The sequence below is a fragment of the Hylobates moloch genome, unplaced genomic scaffold (genome assembly GCF_009828535.3).
Source record: "Hylobates moloch isolate HMO894 unplaced genomic scaffold, HMol_V3 SCAFFOLD_1, whole genome shotgun sequence".
Classification (NCBI taxonomy): domain Eukaryota; kingdom Metazoa; phylum Chordata; class Mammalia; order Primates; family Hylobatidae; genus Hylobates; species Hylobates moloch.
Genome location: NW_026652276.1, coordinates 237,206,225 through 237,224,366, shown reverse-complemented (window position 1 = coordinate 237,224,366; position 18,142 = coordinate 237,206,225). Strand labels below are relative to the sequence as shown.

Below are 18,142 nucleotides of genomic sequence, written 5' to 3'. Positions count from 1 at the left end.
CCATTCTTGGATGTTATTGGTGTACAGAAGTGCTACTGATTTTTGTACCTGGATTTTATATCCTGAAACTTTGCTGGCATTGTTTATTAGATCCAGCAGCTTTTGGGCAGAGACTATGGGGTTTTCTAGGTATAAAATTATATCGTCTGCAGAGATAATTTGACTTCCTCTCTTCCTATATGAATACCTCTCCTCTCCCCTCCCTTCCCCTCCACTCCCCTCCTCTCCTCTCTTCTCTTTTCGTTTTTTTGTCGCCCAGGCCGGAGTGTAGTGGCGCAACCTCTGCTTCCCGGGTTCAAGCTATTCTCCTGCCTCAGTCTCCCTAGTAGTTGGGACTACAGGTGCCTGCCACCGCGCCCAGCTAATTTTTTTATTTTTAGTAGATGCAGGGTTTCACTATGGTGGTCAGGCTGGTCTCAAACGCCTGACCTCAGATGATCCACCCAGCTCGGCCTCCCAAAGTGTTGGGATTACTGGTGTGAGCCACCACACCCAGCCTTTTATTTCTTTCTCTTGCCAGATTGCTCTGGCCAGGACTTCCCAGTAATATGCTGAATAGGAGTGGTGAGAATGGGCATCCTTGTCTTGTTATGGTTCTCAAGGGGCTATGCTTCCAGCTTTTGCCTGTTCCGTATGATGTTGGCTGTGGGTTTGTCAAAGATGGCTCTTATTATTTTCAGATATGTTCCTTCAAAGCCTAGTTTGTTGAGAGTTTTTAACATGAAGGGATGTTAAATTTTATAGAAAGCTTTTTCTGCATCTGTTGAGATGATCATGTGGTTTTCTTTTCGAGACGGAGTCTTGCTTTGTCACCCAGGCTGGAATGCAGTGGTGTGATCTTGGCTCACTGCAACCTCTGCCTCCTGGGTTCAAGTGATTCTCCTGCCTCAGCCTCCTGAGTAGCTGGGATTACAGGCATGCGCTACCATGCCTGGCTAATTTTTGTATTTTTAGGAGAGACGGGGTTTCACCATGTTGGTCAGGCTGGTCTTGAACCCCTGACCTCGTGATCCACCTGCCTCAGCCTCCCAAAGTGCTGGGATTACAGGCGTGAGCCACCACACCCAGCTGATCATGTGGTTTCTGTTTTTAGTTTTGTTTATTTGATGAATCACATTTATTGATTTGAGTGTGTTGAACCAACCTTCCATCCCAGGGATAAAGCCTACTTGATCATGGTGGATTAGCTTTTTGATGTGCTGCTGGATTTGGTTTGCTAGTATTTTGTTGAGGATTTTGCATCTATGTTTATCAAGAATATTGGTGTGAAGTTTTCTTTTTCTTTTTGTGTCTTAGCCAGGTTTTGGTATCAGAATGATGCTGGCCTCATAGAATGAGTTAGGGAGGTATCCTTCATTTTTAAATTTTTGGAATAGTTTCAGTAGGAATGGTACCAACTGTTCTTTAAATATTTGATAGGATTCGGTCATGAATTTGTCTGATCCTGAGCATTTTCTAGTCAGTTGGCTTTTTATTACAGACTCAGTTTCAGAACTCATCATTCATCTGTTCAGGGTTTGAATTTCTTCCTGGTTCAGTCTTGGGAGGTTGTATGTTTCCCGGAATGTTTGTATGTTTATCCATTTCTTGTAAGTTTTCTAGTTTGTGTGCATGGAAGTGTTCATAATAGTCCCTGATGGTTTTTTGTATTTCTGTGGGGTCAGTGGTAATGCCCTCTTTGTCATTTCTGATTGTGATTATTTGGATCTTCTTTTTATCTTTATTAGTCTAGCTAGCAGTCTATCTACCTTATTTGTTCTTTCAAAGAATCAACTCCTGGTTTCATTGATCTTTCATATGGTTTTTTGTGTCTCTATTTCGTTCAGATCAGCTCTGATTTTGGTTATTTCTTGTCTTCTGCTAGCTTTGGGGTTGGTTTGCTCTTGTTTTTCTAGTTCCTCAAGTCATTTGTTTTCCCATTTATTGACAATTATACTTGGTATTCTTTTTAAAATCTTATGTCTTGATTGCATTTTTTTCTTATTTCTAATGTGTTTTTGCTACTTTATTTTCTTGATTTTTCTAGCCAGACATTTATCAGAATTCTTTTGAATTCTGAATTCTTTGATTTATTTTTTCCTACTTTTTTGCTCTTTTTTATTATACTTATTTATATTTCCTGTTGTATTTTGTTTTATTTGTTTCTGAGACAGGATTTCACTGTGTTGCCCAGGTTAGAGTGCACTAGTGCGATCATAGCTCACTGTAACCTCAAACGCCTGGGTTCAAGTGATCTTGCCACTTCAGCCTCCCAAGTAGCTGGGACTACAGGTGCGTGCTGCCCTGCCCATCTCATTTTAAAATTTTTGTTAGAGATAAGGTCTTGCTATGTTGCCCAAGTTGGTCTTGAACTTTTGGGCTCAAATGATCCTCCTGCCTCCCCCTTTAAAAGTACTAGGATTACAAGCATGAGCCATTGTGCCTGGCCTATTTCTTCCTGTATTGTGATTTGCTAGGGTTTATTTTGTTGTTCCTTTTACAAATTCTTGAATTGAGTGCTTTATTTTTATTTTTTCTTTCATAATAAAATTCATTTATTTGAGCATCTGAATACAGATTTTCTACACTTTATGTTTTTATAAAGTATTCTTGTTTTGTTACTTTTTAGATGGCCTATGATTGCATTAGTGTATTTTAATTTAAGCTTTGTTGTTAATTTTTTGCATTCAGATATTTTGACTTATTCTCTGTTGTTAATGCAGTAGTTCTGATGAGGTTTAGGATTTGATATATTTTGTTGGGCAGGGTGGTGCACACTTGTAATCCCAGCTACTCAGAGGGCTGAGATGGGAGGATCACTTGAGCCTAGGAGTTAGAGAGCAGCCTGGGAAACACAGTGAGAGCTCATCTTAAAAAAAAAGATAGACATACTTTTTGTAGTTTAATTTCAAATTCATTTTTGTAAATTTTCCTTTAATGATTGAAATAGAGGCATATTCCCTATAAGGGATTACTTTAGGTTGATTAAATCAACCTTGTTATTATTTTTCAGATTCTGTGTATCATTGTTAATATTTTTTCATTCTTGGGCAGTCACAGACTGATAGAGAGATGTGTCAGGAGAGGCGGTCTGCATGGGCCCTAAGTATTCGTGCGTTTTCTTTCTGAGTGTGCCAAGACTGTGAGGTTTTGACTGCTCTTTACCTGGACCATTTGTTAGGGTTGTGTTTCTTCTGAGCAAACTTGAGGGATGAAGTGATGGCTCCCTTTGGGCCACAGAGCAGCCTGGCTTATTACTGCCTGCTGTGAAAACAGTGGGTTCCCCACGCTCACTGTTCTTTAGCTGCTGCACGGATCCGTCGCATGTGCAACATCCATCCATAAGACTTGGGAGCAGGGGAAATGACATGCTGACACTCATGCCGCTTGCTGTACCGTATTTTATTACTCATAAAATACTTTGCTTCTGATCCAGGAGTCTTGTGTCTCCTGCCAGCATCCATGTAACAGTGACAGGCTCACTTACTAATTTGTAAGGATAGAACCACACCCCAGACCTGACAGTTTTGGCAGTGAGATTGGATGGTACAGAGGAAGAACAAGGACCTTGCATTCCAGGTTTAGTGATATGAAAAGACTCTTCAGATCTGGTGGTGGTCAACTCAGTGGTGAGAGAGAGGTGGAGGAGGAAGGGCCCCTGGTAATTACATTACTCCTACCTGTATTGAGTCTGAATGGTGCTTTGGCTGTCGCTCACTCCTCTCCTGTTGTAAGAGGAAGGAATGACACCAGGGCAGTAAGCGCCCAGCTCCAGTCAGAAGGCATTATGGGTGTGGCTGCTGAGTCAAGGAGTCTCAGTCCTGAAATGAGTGGTGCCTTAGCTTCCTAAAGCACTGGGATTACAGGTGTGAGCTACTGAGCCTGGCATCAGGTGACTTTTTGAGTAAGGTCTTTGGGCTTCTTCCGTTTGTGGTGTAGCTTGCATTGCTGACTCTATATTAAATTGGTTTTCGTGTTTTACATAATCATACTATGCAAGCTTGGCCTCAGGGACTGTGCCCTCCCTTTGGCCCAATATAAACAGTATAGGGCCCCAGGAGGAGAAGCTAATATCCCAGCTTTTGTGAGAGACTTAATAGCTCACAAGTACTCCAAGAGGCCATTCCCTAAAATAGCAGGTGCCTCTCCTGCCTACCACTGCCTCCAAGCGGTCCTGAGAAAGGACAGCTGTGAATCTGCTGCTCAGCTCTTGTTGAAATGGATTGCCCAACCTGTGGGGCCATATGACTCTCTAGCCTGGCATTCCTCTTCTGGGGTGGAACAACTTAGATTCCATGTCCAGTAAAATGGAAGAGGCTTAACAGGCCTCCTAGCCAAATAAAAATGGTCTCTCCTAGAGCTCAACCTGCCTGGCGCTACTTGGCATCAAGGTTTCATGTGAAAAAGTGGCAGATACCTCCTGGAGGAAACCCTATTTCCTAATCTACTGCTGAAGCCAAACCACCCAGTTAGGCCCTCAATCCCCTGAGCCCTCTCTGATCTTTGGCTGCATCAGAAGCTGATGGTATTCACTGAGTAGTGGCAGCCCATCACAGTGGATGCATACTTAGGAATTTTTTATTTTTAAAATTCTAAATGAATTTCTTATTATCAAATTTGCATAAACATGCTAGATATAATGAATAAAGGTTTTCTGTTTTATTTATTTATTTACTTTTTTGTTTTTTTTTGAGACCGAGTCTCACTCTGTTACCCAGGCTGGAGTGTAGTGGTGCAGTCTTGGCTCACTGCAGCGCAACCTCCACCTCCCAGGTTCAAGCGATTCTCCTGCCTCAGCCTCCCAAGTAGCTGGGATTACAGGTGCCCACCACCACGCCCAGATAATCTTTGTGTTTTTAGTAGAGACAGGCTTTCACCATGCTGGTCTTGAACTCCTGACCTCAAGTGATCCACCTGCCTTGGCCTCCCAAAGTGCTGGGATTACAGGCGTGAACCACTGTGCCCAGCCTGGTTTTCTATTTATTTAAATACTGTATAAAGAATAATAACAATGAAGCCCTATGTACTCACCAGTTAATCTAAAGAAATAGAACATAATAATATAGTGGATAGTAAATTTCATCAATATAAAATGTCCTACTTTATCCCATTTAATGTTTCTTGTTTTGCATTCTTCTGTATTTAAACCAGACTCCTGTACATTTTTAAAAAATTAAACAATAATTTTTTAATCATTTTCACTTTTATTTTTTAGTATCACTTTCATTTTGATTGGTCTTAGACAGTTGTTTTTTTTTTACCTAATTTGCATATATAGTTATAGTAGATATATTTGGTTTTTATCGTTTCCTGTTTTCGTATTTTATATATTTTGTTATGTTAATATTTTGCTAAACTTGGTTTTCTCTTTTTTACTATATTAACTATTACATTTTTGTTCTATTTTCTAGTATCTTAGTAATATTACTTTTGATACTAGTTACTATTACTGTTACTAGTTTTATTATTTTGATACTAGTAAGATTAGTGGTAACCTTAAGTTTTTAGTAGCATTATTTAACTTTAATTTCTCTACTGTCAGTGAAAAGTGAAATATTATTATTTTGAATGACCCCTATTTAAAATGAAATTTTTTCCTTAACTCTTTTTTTCTCATCTAAATGTCTACTTCTTAATATATAAGAGTAAAAAATTATTATTAAATGACTTCTCTTTCAAAAATATTTTTTGGCACTGCAGTTTAGTTTATATCATTATTTATTTTTCTCTTTATTTAGAAAAAAATTGTCATTGTTCACCAACAATTCCGTGCAGTCACCTCACAGTCCTTTGTGAAAGACCAGGTAGGATAGTGACGCAGGCTCCTGTACTTAGCAGAGCCATGAGTTTGAGTCCCTCTCCTTCTGGAAGTTCCCCTGCATGCTCAGGGGGGTCTGTACGGCTTTTACACCCTTGAAGGACAGGGAGACCCCCACTTTACCCCATCATCTTTTTTCCTAAGCATTTGAGGTCAGAGTTGGGGAAGGACAGTTGAATGAGCGTGGCAAAAGCGAATGGCCCACACGGTTAAGCAAGGCGCCTTTCATTTTGAGCAGCTGGCGGCTACTTATGGCTCAACCAAATTTGTGATGACATCAGTTTAGGCATAGGTCTACAGCCTCATTCCTGACACTGTTTGTTCAGCTTTGGGACTCCTTGTCTGAGCAGCTGTACCCACAGGACCTTTTACCTGGTGTTGCAGGGTTCGCTGTTAACACCATCATGATGACATTCCTTCCTACTTCCGCTCAGAGGAGAGGGAGTGACAACCTAGCCAGCAGTGGGCTCAGCCTCACTACCTACCTCAGCCTGCAGACTGTTGCCAGCAGCTAGGACTGCTTGGGGTCCCTGCTCCTCCTGCTTGCCCACCACTTGGGTGAGCACACTCACTACTATTAATAGATCCCAGGAGTCTTCTCATAAGCCAATCTTCGTGGGCCCCTCCTCTTTCTTTTCCAGAAAGCCATCTATTAGTCCCCTATCCTTGTCACCAAAAACCGTCAAGAACTGTGAAGAGTCTGAGATTTTATTCTGCTTGCAAACTAACAAGTCAGTCTCCGAGTTTCATGGATGCTATTTGTAAACCTGAGATGTCTGGGTCAGAGACAAAGGACTTGGTTATGCACAGCACATAACCGAGTACACAAGCTTCCTTTTGATGCCAGTTCCCCTTGACCCCAAGCCCCACAGTGGGCCTGTATCACAGCTAGGGAACCCACCATATTTATATAGGGCTGCAAGCAACTCTGTCTAACCTTTGCTTGGAGGTGAACATTGTGCTACCAGACAGTAAACAAACCTGTCCTTTGCTTCAGAGATATACTATCTCTAAATCCCAAGGCTATCTGCTGTACAACCTTAAGAAGACAGTTCCAAATACGGTCTGTCCCTGCCTCTGCTTGTGAGATGCACAGAAATGTGAGAGAGCCGTGGAGCATTGTCTCTCAGCACACAGGCACATACCTGAAGAAAACAAGTTTAATTACTAAGAAATAGTTCTTACCAGAATATCAGAGGAAGTCTGTAAATTTTATGGTGATTGATTTCCCAACATTGATTATCATCCTAAAAATTATTGTTACAGTGTCATAATTATTTAACATAACAATTACAACTTCTTTTGGACAGTGGGTTTTAAATGGTTCCAAGGAGCTAGCACTGTGTAGTTCATGTAATTGTAACACTTCTGACACTGTTACACTGTTTAGCTCATGTATATTACAGGTATAATGCATGTGTTACTTGTTTTGGGAGCCCTACTCTTTAGTTCATATATTTCTTAGGGGCTGGTTGGAGGCAGGGAAAGACAGGATTGAGTGTAACACAAACGCTAGAATAAATCTGCATAAACGTGCAAGATATAATTTTATCTCCTTTTGTCTGTTTATTGATAGACTTTCCACAAAATATTTAAGTGTAATAAAAAGGATTTTAGAAAGAGAGAAAACGAGGGGAGGAGGAAGAAAGGAAGAGAGAAGTCATTGTTAAAGGTGGTAGATTATGTTTTGGTGTCTGTATTAGTCTGTTTTCTGTCTCACACTGCTATGAAGAAATACCTGAGACTGGGTAATTTATAAAGAAAAGAGGTTTAATTCACTCTCAGTTCCACATGGCTGAGGAAGCCTCAGGAAACTTACAATCACGGCAGAAGGCACCTCTTCACAGGGTGGCAGGAGAGAGAATGAGTGCCAGCGGGGGACATGCCAGACGCTTATAAAACCACCAGATCTCATGAGAACTCACTCAATATCATGAGAACAGCATGGGGGAAACCACCCCTACGATTCAATTACCTCCCGCTGGGTCCTTCCCACACACATGGGGATTATGGGAATTACAATTCGAGATGATATTTGGGTGGGGACACAGGCAAACCATATCAACATCTTAAATAGTTTGAAAGTTGTGAAGTGGAAGTTCAAAGAACTCTTCAGCAAAGTAGTAGTGTGTTTTGTTTTAGTGTGTTTTGTAACTATTCACATTTCATCTCCTGTGACTAATAGCTGCTTGCTATGAGATCTCATGTGTTAAAATACAAGCCTAATCCATTCTGGCTCACTGGCCTCCCATGCTATGAACACTTAAGGTGAGCTGACTCTCAGATTTGAGGAAGTATTTTAAACTTGCCAAATGCAGCCTTGTGGTAAGTCTGCGATATTGTTGAAGGACTAGTAAGAAAAAGTCACTTCACCTCAGAGGTCATCATTTAGGGCTAGGTATATGCTTTTAGGACATTTTCTATTGAATTTGAAGAACTTGGGTGCTGTGATTTTAGTGCATCCTATTCCTGCAATTCAGAAACTAGAAAGTAATCCTTAGGACAAAATTGAAATAAGTTTATGTTTTGGAATTTTATAACTCATTTTTATGTTAAATGTGGAATGAGATTACATAATTTATTGAGAAATATGGATGTATTTATAATTTTGTTGGTTGTGTTAGATAATTGTAGGTTAGTGCATTGCAGTACAAAATATCAATATGATTTTTTAACTTATAGGTGCAGATTCAATCATTGGGTTATTTTTTGGGGAGTAAAAGCGGTTTCTTTTTTTGTCTTATCCTGCAGTTTTTAAGTTTTAAAAGTCTGGCCTTTAGTTTGGTCCTGAAGTCAGAATTTGTTTTACATTTAAAACAAAGTTGTGCATAATGATTATATAATTATATTCTTGTCTCATGGATTAATGAAAATTCTATATAATGCGAAGAAAAGCATCATATAGAATTGGTAAAAGCAGTATCTCTATAGTTTATAATGCTGGATTACAATGGACAGTTCTTCAGCGGCACAGTAGAGGGCTCCGGAGGCTGTGAGGAGCACCAGAGTCCATGCTAGAGAGAGCCCGCGCTCTCCAGCAGCTCGGAGCATTGTGGCGCACCAAGTTCAGTGCTCACTGAACTGTTTGGCTCTGTGCCATAATTAGCCTTCTGTTCTCTTGATTAGAATCACGGATAGAAATTCATTAATCTGCTTTGTTAGTGGAAAGTGTTAGGAAAGTAATTGTTAAAAATGGCTCTGCAGATGTTTTTTATGAAGTTTTTTTTTGTTTTATCCAAGCTTAATAATATTTTCCATAATTTTGAAAAGTCAGTCTAAACATTGTAAACTGTAAGTACTTAGTGTTTTTTTCCTGTTAATAAATATAAATTTCCTCTCCTTCCAAGGGATTATTTTATGCTTTCATATAGGCAGAAACCTTATTGTTCATGAAATGAAGTAAAATACTAAAATTATATTTCTACTCTGTTTTTTCAGGGAATCCGAGCCCGCATTTTAGAGACTCTGGTCATGCTGCTTCTTCTTGCGTTGCTCATCCTTGGGATAGTGTGGGTAGCTTCAGCACTCATTGACAATGATGCCGCAAGCATGGAATCTTTATATGGTATGCATTTCCTTGTTTTAACCAGTTTCCTTACTGGAAACTATAGTTTGGGATAAAATTACACACTCAATTTTGAAAACATTTATTGTTTGTTTGTTTGTTTTTGAGACGGAGTCTCGCTGTGTCGCCCAGGCTGGAGTGCAGTGGCGCAATCTCGGCTCACTGCAAGCTCCGCCTCCCGGGTTCACCCCATTCTCCTGCCTCAGCCTCTCCGAGTAGCTGGGACTACAGGCGCCTGCCACCACGCCCGGCTAATTTTTTTTTTTTGTATTTTTAGTAGAGACGGGGTTTCACCGTGGTCTCGATCTCCTGACCTCATGATCCGCCCGCCTCGGCCTCCCAAAGTGCTGGGATTACAAGCGTGAGCCACCGCGCCCGGCCCAATTTTGAAAACATTTAAATCTTTGTGTAGTTAACAAAGATGTTTGATGTTAATTTACAGAATTAAGAAATCTTTAGATATCTTTATCTAAAATGAAGTTTTATTTCTTTTATATGTGAAGAACAAGTAAGCAGCTTTTCAGATTTTTTGTTGTTGTTGTTGTTAATTGGTTTCTGTTCTTCAAATTCCATGGAGACATTTTTTCTCCCTCCAAACAGGGTTTGCTAAAGGGTTACTTCTTGGTTTTCTATATTAGATCTTTTTATTGTACTAGAATTTAGAAATTATATGGCTTAATAAACTCAAATAGGCAATTACAATGTTTACATGAGGTATAGTCAGCCTCTATCTTATCGTAAGATAGACTGACTGTATCTTAATGTGTAGTATTTTGGATTTATTGAAATATATTTACTTTTTTTAATAGATCTCTGGGAGTTCTATCTACCCTATTTATATTCCTGTATATCATTGATGGGATGTTTGTTACTTCTCTGTAAGTATTTTTCAGACTTAATATTAAGAGAAAAATGGTGTTCTCCTTATTCTGGAAAATTCAGGGAAGTTTTCTGATGAGATTTCTTAACTATTTGGAGATTTTTTTGAGTTCGCCTTAACTATTTTTATTCAAAATAAATTTTGATAAATGGAAACTTTGAAATAATAAGATGCTTTTATTGTTCTCTAAGGAAAGCGTCTTCTACTGGGTTGTAGAGTGAGACAGACGGACAGGCACACACACACACACTCTCACTTGCACACTTTCACTCACACACTCATATACAGTCATACTTACATACACTGACACACAAACCATATGCACACTCATACACACATGCCATAGCCTCACCCCCATACCTGTCATAATGCTAGATTCTACTTTTAAATGGAAATGGTAGAATTATGTGTGATAAGTTTGTGGTTTTTTAAAAGTTTGTTTTGTTTTACTTGAAGCATCACAGCCTATCTCAGGGATAAGTAGATAAACGTAGTTTAAAGGACTTAAGACTGTGGTTGTCACCTTTAGATATTCTTGTTTGTTTCTCAGTCCTATTAATACTTGAAATTTAACCTGTTCTTTGCTCATTTTTCTTTATTTTAAGCACAAGTATTTATTATTATTCAACTGCTAGAATCTTGAATATTATTCTAAGCCTTTTTTTGTTGTCACATATCTTTCGTAACTCATTACATCTATCCTCCTCACATGGCCCCTCTAGCTTCTTTATTGATGATGGTGAAGAGTCCTCTGACAAAACACTGAGAATCTCAGTTGGAGAGAAGAATGTTCTCAAAATGATAATCTTTGAATTTCCCCTATTTTTACGGTCTAGTTGTTTGTCTCTTTCTCCAAGCTCTATAATGTCGCTTTCTGTCTTTTGGTGATCTTATTTCTACAGTGTGTACACCAGTTGGCCTTTCTCGTATGTTCACAGTAATGGGTCAGTTGCTAGTGAAACCAACAGTAAGTATTTAATTATAAATCATTTTGTTTATTAAATAAATGTGTTTACATTTGATCATCTTTTATATTGTGAGCTAGCATTTAGAAATAGAAGAATAGGTTTTGTATGTTTATCACTGAAATTGTTGTTTTATTAAGTTTGTTTTTTTTTTTTTTTGAGACAGAGTCTTGCTCTGTTGCCCAGGCTGGAGTGCAGTGGCGCGATCTCGGCTAACTGCAGGCTCCGCCCCCCGGGTTCACACCTTTCTCCTGCCTCAGCCTCCCGAGTAGCTGGGACTACAGGCACCCGCCACCTCGCCCAGCTAATTTTTTTGTATTTTTAGTAGAGATGGGGTTTCACTGTGTTAGCCAGGATGGTCTCGATCTCCTGACCTCGTGATCCGCCCACCTCGGCCTCCCAGAGTGCTGGGATTACAGGCGTGAGCCACCGCACTCGGCCTATTAAGTTTTTTTTTTAATAGAACTTTGGTTAAATTTCCAATCTTTGGAAACCAAATTTGGTTTTGCTTTTAACATACTAACTATAGGCGCATAAGTAAAAATTCCTCTAGCAAATTTTAGGACAAAATTTACAAATATTTACAGGTATTTTAGGTGTCCATTGCCTAATATCAAAAAGTACCTCTATTATGTTTCAAAATTTACATGTATGCTTTAATTTACAAAATTGTTATATTTCTGAAATTTGTCTGCATATTGTGTCTCAATTAATTGAACCATACTTTACCTTTCATCTTAGAAACACTATATATTAGTTTTTAAATGATTTTCAGTTGATTGTAATTCTAATGATTTGTTGCTTGCTTTGGTCTCTATTTTGTCAAATATTTAATTATATAAAAATGATTTCTTAGCTGCACCTAGGAAATTTGTCACTTATTTTCATGGATCCTCACTGCTTATGAACTCAAGTGTAAGCTACTTACATGTTACAAAGCCTTTCACAGCCTGGTCCACACTCAGTTTTCCTCTAGCTGTCCCTGTGTTTACTGTCACTCTAGCTCATGAGCGAACTTGCTGTACTCTGAATAGGCTCTATGCATTCTGTCTCCAGGACTGTCTCTTTCCCTCCAAGGCCTCTTACCTGCTCCAGCTACCTAGCAGCCTCCTATGGCCTAGCTCAAATATCAACTCCACTGTCTACATAGCTTTGAACCTTGCCTTGCTTCTTCAAGGACAACGAATTAAAGTCCTTTCTTTGCATTTCTCATGTTCCCTTTTGTTTCTATCTCACTAGGAATACTTATTAAATCATTATAGTTGTGTATTTGTCTTCCTTGTCATGATTCATTTAGGGAAAATACTGAGGAAGTGTTATAGGGGCTATACTTTTAGTAAATGCTTGCTTAATTTTGAAAATCATAATATTTTTATATTTTAAAGATAAAGTTTTTTTCTTTCTAAAAAAATGCATAAATACATTTTACAAAAAATATGTAAATGTTGTATACACACTTGTGTACCACACACATACTGTCAAGTCTTGAAATTCCTTTCCCTTGTAAAGAGGTTTTGGGACACTGAATTCATTTAGTTTCTTCCTACATTTGTTGTTGTTGTTTGTTTGTTTGTTTGGTCTTCTTTCTCCCTTTCTGCTTCCTGACCCCTAACTATAGGCAAATGTTTAAAGTTCTATTATTGGTCTAAAGTTCTATTAATGCTTTGCTCCTAAACCATCTCTGCCATTTCCACATCACTTTTAAATGCCTAATTCTAATGAGGAAAAGACAATGGAAACAAATTACAGTACATTTTAAGTGCTATAATTGAATACCCCATGGAGCTGAAAACTCAACGTGTATAAAACGAAACTACTTACTTAGCTCCCTTCCCCAAGCTAATTTTTCTCCTTAACTTGTCTCTTATTAATGTTAAATACAGTGAACCCCAAGTTTCTCCTCAAAGAATCAGTATGTCAGTATGTTCAGCTCTCTTCTTCTTTGATTCTCCATTTTAAAGTTTAACCTTCCTGGTTCTCTTCACTCCCTTGCCTCTAGTTTCAGTAAACAACTTTCCCACCAGTCCTAATCAGTATTTCACATCTGTTCCCCGGTCACCTGCTCCGTCCTGACTCACCCCTGGTCACCTTCTTTGACTTGAGTCACCCCTGGTCACCTGCTCTGACCTAAGTCATCTTTAGTTACCTGTTCCTAACCGTCCTTCCTGCTAGACTAGTCACCCTGCCACTCTGGCTCATACGCCTGCTACCTTTAAAATAGCCAGTCGGAATTAGCTTAGACTATGTGGTCTAACCATAGCCAATAGGGGAACCACACAGCAGTAGCGCCCTGCGTCAGAAATAAGAACTCCTTCTCCTCCCCTGTGCAGGTGTGCTCTCGCCATTACTCCATTTGCCAGTTGCACCCTTTCATAGAAGTAAAAATTGCCTTGCTGAGAAAATTAAATTTATGTTCGAGTGCTATTTCTTTGCAGCACCAGGGAATGAGCATTTTGCATTTCTAACATTAACAGTATCCTCAAAGTCTTATCTTTGTTTCTTTTCTTGTTGGTAACGTTCAGTAATAAAGATTATTTATTGAGTAATTAAGTGTATTATATATGCTAGCAATAAAGACTATATTTTACACACATAATTTCATTTTATCCTGATGACAAACCTGTAAGTTGGATAGTGGTATTCTTATTTTATGGCTAAACTAATGTCATTTCAGGAAGATTAAGTAGCTTGTACAAGATCAGAGATCTATGAGGGAGCAGAGTGTGAACCCAAGAAGGTGGTTTCAGACCAGAAGCTGGTCTGCCATTCTATTTTGTTGTAAACTCCAGAGCTGTAAAACCACTTTGTTTGCTGAGTGGACTTTTACCCCTGCAGTTCTGTGTTTTGCTTACAGTTTCCTCTAATTGAAATGCCTTTCTTTTGGTAATTTAAGCTGTCAGATAAGATGCTACTATGCTACTACCATCAAAAACACTGGTCGAAACTTTTTTCTCCCCATCTGGGAATAATTTTTCTTCCTTTGAACTTTTGTAGTGTTTTATTTAAGCCACCGTTATGACTTTAACAAATGTTCTAATTATTTTTTAAATTTATCTGATCTCTTCTGCTACACTAGAATATAAGCCGTTTGAGGTCAAGGACTATGTCTTACCCATATTTAAGCCCCCATTAGCCCATAGTAGTTGAGTATAGGGTTTGAAGGCACGCAACATTTCTTTGGTAACCCTGTTTCTTGGACTATAGAATGGAGATGAGAACAGTCTATTTTTCGTAGGATTGTTGTAGAAATCAAGGAGGATGGTACTCATAAGCACTTAACACAAATATATGTGTGTTATTCACATTGTCACTGCATTAGTCTATTATGCATTGGTATAAACCTGAGGCTGAGTAATTTATAAAGAAAAGAGGTTTATTTGGCTTATGGTTCTGCAGCCTGTACAAGAAGCATGGCACTGGGACCTGCCTCTGGCTAGTTCTTCAGGAAGCTTCCAGTCATGGCGAGAGGCGAATGAGGAGCATTTGTGTCACAGGGCAAGAGAGGGAGCAGGCGAGAGAGAGGTCCATACTCTTTTAAACAACCTGCTGTCATGTGAACAAATAGAGCAAAAACTCAGTTATTACTGTGTGGACAGCAGCAAATCGGTTATTCATAAGAGATCCACCCCCATGACCCAAATACTTCCCACCGGGTCCCACCTCCAATACTGGAGATCAGATTTCAACATGAGGTTCGGAAGGGACAAATATCCAAACTACATCAGTCACTCATTCACACTAAGACATACCCGTGGTGATAAGTAATTCTTGGACAATTTGCATAAGAAAGATAAAAATCCTTTTGTATGCGTTAGACCTTATGTAAAAACTGTCAATTCTGATCCAGATAGTAGAAAGTGAAGAGAAGTGTTGATGGGAAAGGAATTTTGGATCAAGGACCCCAAGAACCTGGTCCCAGACCTGTGGGTTTTCTCTGGGATTCCTCTCCCCCGACCCACTGCATCCAGTAGATCCTCTCCGTGTACCACTCTTTCTCCTTGGGAGTAGCTCACATCCCAGCACTTGCCACTCATTGCAGCCTAAATGTTCCCTCTTTGGAGAGGGCTTGCTGGCTGGCCGTTTAGGTATCCCTTCCCCTTTTCTTCCTATTCCTTTCTTCCTCACAGGATGGTCATTCTTTGTCATTATTTGTTTGTATATTTATTTGTTTATTACTGTAGATTATTATTTTAGTATTTGTTTTTTCTCACCTTCCAAGTCAGGCTTCTCAAGGATCGAGGTGGTATGTGTGCCAGTGATGAGTTCAGTGCTAGGTCATAGGGGACCGTAAAGATTTGTTGAAAGGCTGGGAATTATTGGATTGCTTCAAATAAATTTCACATCAGCTGTATAAATTGGACATCTGACAGGGATTGTATGATTTGAAAATCTGTTTTCTGAAAATCCTTTAAAATCTGAAAGGAGATGTATATATGGTTTCTATCTTTTTGTCCATTAGCTCCTCACAATTTTTTTTTTTTGCTGAGTGTAAGTAGTTTGGATGTGAAGATATGGAACACTGATATCAACTCTAGACTTCTTTCAGATTTTCCCTACAGCTAGGAAGATAATAAGGATCCTCTCAGAAGGATAGCTGTGTTAACAAAACTAGAATTAAATCAATTTTAGGTTTTTTAACAGTACAGACAATATCCCATACAATTGGTAAATTATTAGTATGGTTTTTTTTTGAACTTCTGTTGTATGACTTGGTTTATATGTAAACATACCACTTCTCTAGATTTTGGTCTATTGGATGATTTTGATAATACCAATCTTTAGTATTCATGTTTTTAGTACATAAAGATGATATAAAGGGAAAGTATTGCATGTTACTGATGTAGTTTATGGATTTCTTGTTTTAGACATTATGTAGGTAAATGTAAATGAGAAAACAAATGTTGGACTGGGTGTCTGTTCCTTCTATCTCTAAAATATTTGCTTGGGCCTATATTTACTGTAGTTATTTACCATAATTAGTTTTTTGGCTGTTTAAAATTGGTACATGTAGGCCGTGCAGGCGTGGTGGCTCACATCTATAATCCCAGCACTTTGGGAGGCTGAGGCAGGCGGATCACCTGAGGTCAGGAGTTCAAGACCAGCTTGGTCAACACGGTGAAACCCGTCTCTACTAAAAATACAAAAATTAGCTGGGCATGGTGGTGTGTGCCTATAGTCCCAGCTACTAGGGAAGTTGAGGCGGGAGGATCGCTTGAACCTGGGAGGCAGAGGTTGCAGGGAGCTGAGATTATCGTGCCACTGCACTCCAGCCTGGGTAACAGAGTGAGACTGTCTCAAACAAACAATAATAAAAAAATTCACACATGTAGCCCGCATCTCAGAATGTCACTAAAAAACCCTAAAATTCATACATTTGTTGGCCATTGAGAAGAGTTCCTTAGTTTAATCCCTTAAACTTTAAAAATACCCAATTTAAATGTATATAGGGTTTGTGATAACTTTTGATGTGTTTGGTTATATACTAAAGTATTTATACTTAATTTGTAAATAAAACAGTTGGAGCTTTTTTATTTTGGGTTCTTAGAAATTTGAATGAATACATTATCTAAAATAAATAGACCAAATAGCCTAAATGGTCTCATAAGCATTAGTTTTGTAACATTGAATTATTGAATAGTTTTATCTTTAAATTTAGATTCTTGAAGACCTGGATGAACAAATTTATATCATTACCTTAGAGGAAGAAGCACTCCAGAGACGACTAAATGGTATGTTTATATTACATATGTAGACTGGGATAAAAAAAAAAACTTTCTAATTTCAAAAAGATAGATAATTGAAGGGAAAAATACAAACCTCTCTGCATCTTGTGCTGCTACAGGAGGAGGACACTTTAGAGTAACAAAAGAACTTTCCAAGTGAAGAGAGGTTTATTGCATACCCTGGCTGAGATGAGCTGTAACCTATCAGGACCCGTTCTTTGTGAGACTTTGGCCACTGAGGGACTAGGCACCTCCTTACTGTTTTAAGCATATGACTTCAAAATTTAATTTTTAATTACTGATGGTTTTTGAAGAACCAATGAAGAAAAGAGTAATGATATAGTTTAACAGATAGTATAGGTAAATTTTCTTTAATTTTACTTAAGTAATTTTCAAATGTTGAAAAGCCAGTCTCCCGCCAACAAGATCAGATAATTAATAACGAACTGCATTTCAAAATCATGATTCAAGAGTAGATATAAAATAGAAGGTTAGTTTATGAAATGCTGAGAAATAGGTATCTACCTACTTTCTTCAGTTATAAATAGTGAATTTAAATCATCACCCCAAAAGTGTTCATAATATTTTAGAGCTTTTTTCTTAGATCCAGGAATTTCAGTTTGTATCTGTTCTAGAGGATTCTTGTCAGTAACATTATATAATTTGATACAGATAAACTTTCAGACTAGAACTATATATGTCTTTTATTCTTCTAACTTACTTAAAACTAATGTTTAAACCAGAGTTATAAACTTTAGTCAACAATGTCAGCTTTGTAAAGTTTCCTTAAAGCAGTAAATATTATAATAAATTTGTCTTATTTGGATAATCATGCTACTGTGCAATAAACATGCCTGAGTTGTAAAGAATATGTGTCAGGCTGCTCCCTGCAGTGTGGGATTGTTTCAGCCTCAGGTAGCCACCATTTCTGTTTCACAGATGAGGAGGCTGACATCCAAGAAGGATAAGATACAGTGCCTCATGAATTGACAAATTTTGAATTGACTTTAATCAAAACAAAACAAAATCCAAAAATACAGCCTTTCTCACTTTCCCCTTCCACAGTAGGAAAAATAAAAAAGGTCTTTCTAGAATCTTTATAAATCCTTTGGCTCCTCAAATTTAAAAGTGGCTGATTATATATAAAGAAGTTGAAAAGGAAACTCTTGCTAGATGGCTAAATGTATTATAAAATGAAGCCAAGTCAAAATC

General features: G+C 38.4%; 1 protein-coding gene across 5 annotated transcripts in view; it reads left to right on the top strand.

Annotated features, from left to right (window-relative positions):
- The window catches only part of LMBR1 (limb development membrane protein 1), a 207,751-nt gene that overhangs the window by 119,974 nt on the left and 69,635 nt on the right, over positions 1-18,142 (top strand). For all 5 annotated transcript variants that reach the window (XM_032753208.2, XM_032753207.2, XM_032753216.2 and 2 more), the window contains 4 exons: positions 9,236-9,362; positions 10,172-10,240; positions 11,145-11,209; positions 16,864-16,936. In XM_032753208.2, the coding sequence (XP_032609099.1) occupies positions 9,236-9,362; positions 10,172-10,240; positions 11,145-11,209; positions 16,864-16,936 (334 nt within the window). The remainder of the gene's footprint in view (positions 1-9,235; positions 9,363-10,171; positions 10,241-11,144; positions 11,210-16,863; positions 16,937-18,142) is intronic.